The sequence below is a fragment of the Gekko japonicus genome, unplaced genomic scaffold (assembly GCF_001447785.1).
Source record: "Gekko japonicus isolate JY-2015 unplaced genomic scaffold, Gekko_japonicus_V1.1 scaffold298, whole genome shotgun sequence".
NCBI classification, from domain to species: domain Eukaryota; kingdom Metazoa; phylum Chordata; class Lepidosauria; order Squamata; family Gekkonidae; genus Gekko; species Gekko japonicus.
In genome coordinates this window covers 1,093,397-1,101,761 of record NW_015163615.1, presented here as the reverse complement: position 1 = coordinate 1,101,761, position 8,365 = coordinate 1,093,397, and the positions used below count along the sequence as shown (strand labels likewise).

At 41.1% G+C, this 8,365-nt stretch overlaps 1 protein-coding gene across 1 annotated transcript in view; it reads left to right on the top strand.

Annotated features, from left to right (window-relative positions):
* The window catches only part of USP4 (ubiquitin specific peptidase 4 (proto-oncogene)), a 60,196-nt gene that overhangs the window by 12,277 nt on the left and 39,554 nt on the right, over positions 1-8,365 (top strand). The window contains exons 6-7 of the mRNA XM_015407415.1: positions 1,372-1,433; positions 7,558-7,698. Coding sequence (XP_015262901.1) covers positions 1,372-1,433; positions 7,558-7,698 — 203 coding nt within the window. The remainder of the gene's footprint in view (positions 1-1,371; positions 1,434-7,557; positions 7,699-8,365) is intronic.

The window sequence follows — 8,365 nt, the reverse complement described above, 5'->3', positions numbered from 1 at the left end:
CTTTCTTTCAGCCAAACCTTCCCCCACTCAACTGGAGAGAGACTTTCCTACTTTTCTCCATGGTATGGTGAAGGAATGAGCAATCTCTCTGCTTTGGTCTAGACCTCTGAGAAGCTCTGACAGCAGGGAGACTGAGTCCTTCTCTCTCCTTCAGGTGATGGGGAAAAGTAAAGAAATATCTTTTTTCATCATGGAGATGTTGAAAGTAGGAGCTTTTCTTTGCTTTTCAAAGTTCTCCAATGGTATAAAAGCCTGAGTTTTTTCCAGGCTTGAGAGATAGATAAGGACCAGACTTCAGCCTACTGACAACCAGGAAGAGTGAGAGCTTTCACATACACACAGGCCTTAGTTGGTTTTTGAGGAGTTTTGCCCTCTTTGGGGTAGTGAAGGAGAAAGTGGGTATTTTTTAGGCTGCCTGGCGTATGGAGAAACCTCTCTCTTTCTTGTGTCTTGCCCTGTAGTGCTGTTTTTATTATCCATGCAGGGGTTAGGCCAGGGGTCCCCAACATGGTGCCTGTGGATGCCGTGGTAGTCAACAAGTGCTTTTAGAAAGTGGGAGGTGTTAAGTGGGGTATATGCCCAGCAGAGCTTCTGATTGGCTGTGCAGATTAAAAGGCATCTTGTTAAAGAGAGTTTCTGCCTGAAATGTTGAAGGGTTACTATTACAGTTATATATACCCTCTCTCCTGCCATTTTTAGTTGGCTCCACCTCCTGCAGCCGCCATTTTGTGATTGTGCCCACCGCTGTGTGGCAGAATTCCAAAGGTACCCACACGACCCCCGGATTAGGCACTTCACTAATAGGAACAGGGAGGCCATATAACTGGTCCTGAGGACTGTTACATTATCAGAAAAGAGACACTGATTATATGTTGATCACCACCAATACTCGCTCTAAGTTGTGAGCAAGCGATTTGGCTGCTTCACAAATCAGTTTGCTCTGGATCTGTCCTTCCTGAGCTAAGACAAAATGTGTGAGCTGGAGGCTAAAAAACTGTGAGCTAGCTCACACTAACTCAGCTTAGAGGGAACATTGATCACCACCATTATGGGATATAATGTGGAGGCTATTCTCACCACTCCTGTCACTTGTGTGATTGTGGTTGCTTGAAAAGGGCCTGTTGCAATCACAAAAATTCAGTAGTAAGATCATTGTTGAGGCACTGGTTCCTTGTGAGTGCTCCTGGGCCATGAGCCTAATGGGTTTTCACACCTCTCTGAGGCCATACCTGGGAATTGTGTGTCATCTGAACTAAGGGGCAGAATTTCTTTACTTTTCAACATGCATTTGCTTGTATTTTTTTAAAGATGCTAAATAAAGCACAGTTCTTGTAGTATTCCTTCCTTTTAGCTTTATTATTTCCTTTCTAGGTAGTGTTAATAGAAGTGAAGAATGAAGATGGTACATGGCCCAGGCAGTCTTCTCTGGCAAAGTAAGCATTCACTCCTTAATACTTTCTGCCTCAATTTATTTCAAAACCTGATCTCCAAACCAGAGTGTGTAGATTGAACTGATGATCTCTGAATTAAGCTTCTTTGTTTCTCCAGCTCTTGGAGCTGACACTGCTACAGAGATGTCCAATTAGTGTGAGAGAGAGAGCTTTTAAAGCAGCAGACGATTGATACGAAAAGCATGTGTTTTTCTGATACATTTGATATTCCTGCTTCTGTACTACTGAATAAACAAGTCTCCTATTTATAAAAGGGGAATAAGCTTTTACCCATAAGATGTAGAGAAACATTCATCAACGCACTTATTAAAATAAAGATCTGCCATTCTAAGCATTATTCCATAAATGAAGCCTGTTGCAGTTGATGATAGATCTGTACTCTTAATGGAGCCTGTTGCAGTTGATGATAGATCTGTATAAAGTGTACAAGGAAGTCATGTATTATTTTTATTTACATAGTATCATGAATTTAGCGTATGAACTGCTTCATCTTGATCACATTTTACATATGCCAAAAAGGCTGCTTTGGATTGGTTTGAACTTTTAGGATATGAAAAGAGTGCAGCCTTTAATAAATGTAACTCAGAGTATAATTTGTTTTCTATTTCCATTAACATTACAGGAAGCAACAGTCTAAAAATATAACTCTAAAGGTTTAATTGCATGCAAACTTCTGTTTTCCAGTACAACAGTAGTCTGGAGTTCAGTAGTAAAGCTTTGGTACTTGGTTCCGGCTAGGTTCCGTGCTTACGTACGTGATTTGCTCCTGCCTCCTCTTCCATCTCTTGTAACATGGAATGCAACAAAATAATTCTGGTTTAAAACAAACTGGTTACCTACAGCATACAAATGTAGATCCCCATGTTAATACAAGGGTTTCTCTCCCCGTCCCCTGCCCAATACAAGTTAAGGGTTTAAACCATAGTTTAATCCAGATTTAAATTCCCAGATTGTACGAGAAAATTGACTCTGGTTAACCTGGACACCTGTGTGTATGTTATGGATAACCGGAATTTGTTTTAAACCAGGAATCATTCACTCTGCTCTGTGTGAGAAGGGAGGAGAAAGAAGGTGAGGGTGAGGCACTTGAGCACAACAACAACAAGCTGAGTTAGGGCAGAAGATTGACTTAATGTCAGCTGAAAACATTTGAAAACTTTTGGTTAATAAGATGACAACAGTTTATATACTTCTTTTCTCCTTGTTGGAAGCAGTTTACAAGCAAATTATCACTCCCTTCTTTCCCCCTCTTCCTAATATAAGCCCCTGTTGCAATGTGAACGTGTTAGCCCCTCCTCCTCAGGAGAGTGGAGTCAGATGCTGCTGTGCCTCTGAGGGTTGTTTGAATGGTATCCTCTTAAATGCTCCTCCCCATGACAAGAAGCCTTTAATGCCCTGAGAGGCAAGTGCTGATCTGCCTCTGAAGGTAAAATGGCAGTTCTGAGAAACTCTGTATATTACTGCTATTTTAAGTACTGTCTTTTATCAGCATAGTATAGTGGTTAGAGTACCGGACTAGGATCTTGGAGCCCCAGGATCCTTTGCAGTGAATGCTTGCTAAGTGACCTTGGATCAGGCACATGCTCAGCTTAGCCTACTTCACAGCATTGTTATGAGCATAAAATGGAGGAGATGAGAATGATGTAAGCCACTTTGGGTCCCCACTTGAGAGGAAGGCAGACTACAAATTAAGTAAATTAAAGAAATCTGTTACTCAGGTTTGTGTTGACACCTAAATACTGGGATGTTCTTCGGACAGTGTTATGCTCTGCGGATAACAATCTGCTGGTGATCCCTGGCCCCAAAGATGTCTGGCTGCCCTCAGCCAGGGCCTTCTTGGTTCTGTGCCTGCCCTGGTGGAACTCTCTGCCGAATTACAACCAGGGCCCTGCGGGATCTAATGCAGTTCCACAGGGCCTGTAAGGCAGAGATGATCTGCCAGGCTTTTGGTTGAGGGCAACAACGGATTCCATCATGGCTGGCACCATCTCTTTTTCCTCCAGACTTATTTTTGTGTTCCTCCTTTTCGACTGCACATTAGGTCGTGGTGCAGTCCAGAATGGGAAGAAATGATATAGTCACGCCATCTTGGATTCTTTCAAGTGTATTTGCAATTTATTGTTGTGTATATTTTAATTCTGTTGTTTTTGTGTTATTTATGTTGTTGTACATCGCCCAAAGCCCTGTGTGAGCAGGGATTGGGTGATTCAGAAATTGATGATGATGATAACGTCTATTGTGGAAAATACTAACTTTAACAGTTATCTTCGGCTTTTTCCCTAGTATTCATCTAGCTCGATCCGTTGATTAATTTATCCAGGTAGTTTGGATATAGTAGCTATTGTACCCAATTAATTTAATTTCCTTTTTTCATATCCTTCTAGTTATTTTTCCTAGGTAGATTCTGTTTGTTTCAAATCTTGTGTCTTTCCATTCTGTACATATCTATCTTTTGTGGTAGCAGTAACTCACTTTGTTTTATTACTGTGATATTTCCAATGTACTCATATCCTGGTCTACAGATTGGTTTGGTTGCTATGGCTGTGTTAACCTCACACTGCAAACATCAGCAGATAAAATTATGTTGCCTGATAACCTTTTTATAGCAAGCAGCTATAAAACAGTTTCCTCAGCTGTGTCTGATGTGTGTGAGATACAAGAGCATAATACTTTTTATAGTGTGCTTTATATGCCCTTAATTGTCATGAAGTAAAAGCTCTGTTTCTCTCTCTAGCTCTTTACTCTGAGCTTTCCTAAGTTTTTTGGTATAACTGATGATGATCCATGTAGCAGAAACTGTTGTGTCTCTGCATTTCTCAAGCAGTGGGACTAGACACATCAGCAAGAGTTCATCTCTGTATTGTGTATTGTGACTTAGAGCACATCAAGATTCAGAATACTTGGCTTTTCTTCTGATCTGATCTCAAAGCCACAGTTTTGGATTGACAGTGACAGTTTCTATAGCACATGTGAAGCCGAGTACTATGTTTACTGTGCAAGTACAGGTCCTACAAGTGGGGGACCCTGCAAAGACTTGTGGGAGGCATCTCATCCCCCCACTATTTCCTCTTTTTCTTTCCTTAAAGCCCCCATAGCCTCTCCCCTTTTCCTGTGTTTCCTAATCTCCTTTTCACCCACCAGCCATCCTATCTTTATCTGCCCCTGTCTTCAGCTTTCCTTCCTTCTCTCCCTCGGGAGCCTCTGCTCAGGAGAACTATGGCCCAGTTGTGTGATACCAGCTGATCTGGGCCCTTTTGCACTAGGAGGAACATGCAAGAACTTGTAGGGCACCTCACTTTCTCCTGCATCTTGCTTCCCCTGCTGTTGCTCTTTACCTCATCCTAGCACAACTCCCATATCCTCACCTTCCCCTACATCCTTCTCTCCTTCACACCCAACCACCAATCAACCTTTTATCTGCCCTCCATCTTATTTATATTCTCCCTTTCTCCACAGTGGGAACCCAGTGCAGTTTAAATCAGTCTCATCTCCTCCATTTTATTTTCACAACAACCTTGTGTGGTGAGCAATGCTCCCTCTAAGCTATGGAGTCAGGCGAGCAAAAATTCTGTGGGCAAGCAATTTTGACTACTGCATAAATTAGTTTGCTCTTGGAGCCATCTTTCCTGAGCTAAGACAAAAATGTGTGAGCTGGAGGCTAAAAACCTGTGAGCTAGCTCTCACTAACTCAGCTTAGAGTGAACACTGGTGGTAAGCAGTGTTCCCTCTAAGCTGAGTTAGTGTGAGCTAGCTCACAGTTTTTTAGCCTCCGGCTCACACGTTTTTGTCTTAGCTCAGGAAAGATGGCTCCAGAGAAAACTGATGCAGTAGCCAAATCGCTTGCTCACAATTTTAATGTCAGTAGCTCAAAGAGTAGAATTTTTGCTCACAGGACTAGAGGGAGCATTGGCAGTAAGTTAGGCTGAAAATGTGTGACTGGCCCAAAGTCACCCAGTGAGTTTCCATGGCAGAATGGGAATTCAAGGTCCTAGTCTGAAACTCTTAAGTGCTACATCACACTAGCTTTTGTGGGGTGGCTGCTGATAAACAGCAGCAAGTACCCAGGCCTGCATAAGACATGCAACTTGGGTGGTACCAAGTCATGTCGTGGTTGCTGCCAGGTCTGGCACCAATGTGTCCTTTCTCAAAGGCCCCAGAAAGGGCCCTGCCTCCTCCCACCTTTTACAGACAGAAACCAAGCCTTGAATGCTGGCCAAAATGTTGTAGTTGCCTAGCAGCAGCCACTGAAGCATCTGCATCTGTTTATTAAAGTTACAGGTGCTCCTTTTATTATTTTGGGTTTTTTTAATCACCCAGTGTATTTTTTTAGATTTCAAACCTGAGACATTTTTCAGGTTTGTCAAAAGATCCGTGTTGTCTGTTCTCTGCTGTAATCTCTGGATTTAAGTATCCTCAGATGGGGCCACACTTCACTATTAGAATACATTAAAACCTAGGGGGAAAGTACCTGACAAGTTATAAAGACACATTTTTGCTGGGCACAGCTGGTTTTGTATTCTGTTTATCTTGATTCCATTGTTGTTCTTTGGGCTCGACGTACTTTTTATTTTTATTACTTCTAAGAAAGAACCACAAATCTGCAAAATGATTGAGAAGTATTTGAAAAATCAGTTTGTATTATAGATTTTGTCAGCTCCTGAGGAAAGGGTAACTGCTGTTGGAATTAGTCTGGCTGTATTTACAAATCAGTAGTGCATTATGCTAATGAACACCTATTTATGCTTACATTCTAAAAAATGCGTGTGATCCAATAGATTAATGTTGCCACCACCACCCCCAAATAGAAACTTCTTCATTGCTTTCTGTTCTTTTGGGAGAAGAGGTACGTTTATTACCCTATAAGCCAGGGGTCCCCAACCCTTTTCAGTCTGCAAGCACCTTTGGAATTCTGATGCAGGGTGGTGGGTGAAATCACAAAATGTCAGGGAGTGATGTTACGCGTAACGCTGATAGTAGGTCTTCCAACATTTCAGGCAGAAGCTTTGTTTAACAGGATGTCTTTTAAAATTAACATACTGTTCATAAATATTTTCTTTCATACACACAAAGTATACATACTGAGCTAGTGAAGAAACCCTCAAATGGCAATATCCATCTTAATTTTGCAAGTGTCTAACACACTTATGCAAAAGGAAAAGCAAAAAAGCTTCTTTTCCTGGTTATCCTTCCCTTCTGTCATGAGCCCAGCCAGTTTTAATTTGCACTATTACTTGTAACAGTTACAGTTGGTGCTGAAGGGCTGGTGAGAGCTCCTTGCATGTTTGTACCATATGAAAGATTCTGGCTAGATCTAAATAACATAAATGATTTTTGAAAAGTGAACCAAATTTAATGTAATAATGTTAAACCTGAATTATAAAAATATGTTGGAACTGGGAAGATCTGATGATATCAGTAGCTGTTCCATTTAGGTGCCTTAAGCATTTGAACCATGCAGCCAAGTTGTGCTTAGTCAGAATCAAGCCCCACTGTGTTTTTAGAATATCACTCAGCTATTTGCAGAAGTAAAGTACTTTACATAAAACCACTGTCTGCGTCACGTCATGAAAATCAAAAAACTTCAAGCCCCATCTGGCCATGCCCGTTTTCTAAAGACACTTGGTGTGTGCCATGGTGCTCACGGGCACTATATTGGGAGCCCCTGCTGTAGGTCATGCAAAAAAGGGTTAAAAGAACTGTCCTGCACTCAACTGATCAGTACTTTACCTGGCCTAGTACTGACTACCCTGGCTGCTTTTGGCTCAAATCCAAATTCTCTAACATGGGTCTTTTCTAGCAATGATTAAGCAAACTCCTAGAACGGACATTTAACTTTAGAGCATCATACCAGTACAGTAGATACTCCCTAACAGTAGCAAAGTTGGATATCAAATGAGTGGCACTAAGAATATAGTACTAATGTTCCTTAAGAAGCAGCTGAGTTTGAGTGTCTGGTACCACAGGAACTACTTTGGTATTGCAGTTTTGGAAAACTAGAAATATATTTAAATATTTAAAAGGTTAAAATAATGAGCTCTTGTGCCAAAATTTACGTTGTCAGAATCATGAGGATTAGTGGTATTACGTGTTATTTCTTTTCTTGTAGATCTAGCACTGCAACTAGAAGTCTAACTACCTCTTCAAAATCACCAGCAAGCTCTTGCTCCTCAGTAGTTGCCTCTTCAACCATTACAAATGGTGATAGCAATAACTCTTATGGGTTGAACTGTTCCAGCCTTGGCAAAGGGTAAGAGCAAGAGTGTTTTTACTGTCCTTTATGTAACTTCCTTCTCTAAATACCTTTATACATTCTCTGCTTTGTTAAATAGGGTCCTGGCCTGGAAGATGACGTTCTCTGTTCTCCAGCTAGTTTTCCAAAACACACACAACAGAGTAGCTCAAATTCCATTAAGCCTGTAGCATTTCTTGGCCATTTACTTTGTGTATCATGTTGCCATACCTCTTCTTCCGTGATAGGTTGTTTGTCATTAAGTATCTGATGGAAACACTTTGTGTAAATGTAGCCCACCACGGCCAGTATAGATATCAGAAATGTGAAAAAACTGTATAAAATACCAGGGAGACAGTTCTGTTGGTTACTGTTGGCCTTGGACAAGGTTGAGATACTAGCCATGTTATTACTTTAAACTGTACCACTCAGCCTCACGTACAAATAAGACATCCTTTAGAGTTGTAATAAAGATGAATAATAGTTTGTATGCAATACTGAACACAAATCTTATTAGGACATCTATCCTGTGTGCTCTTATCCCATAGGCTTCCCAGTTCTTTAAGAAGAGTGAGGAGGTCAGAAAGGCTCTTGCACTTCCATTATTTCACAGAGTGTGCAAAACTGAAATGTTCAAGAGGGTGTTTTAATAAAGGGATTAGAACTTAGTATAATGGAACAGTTC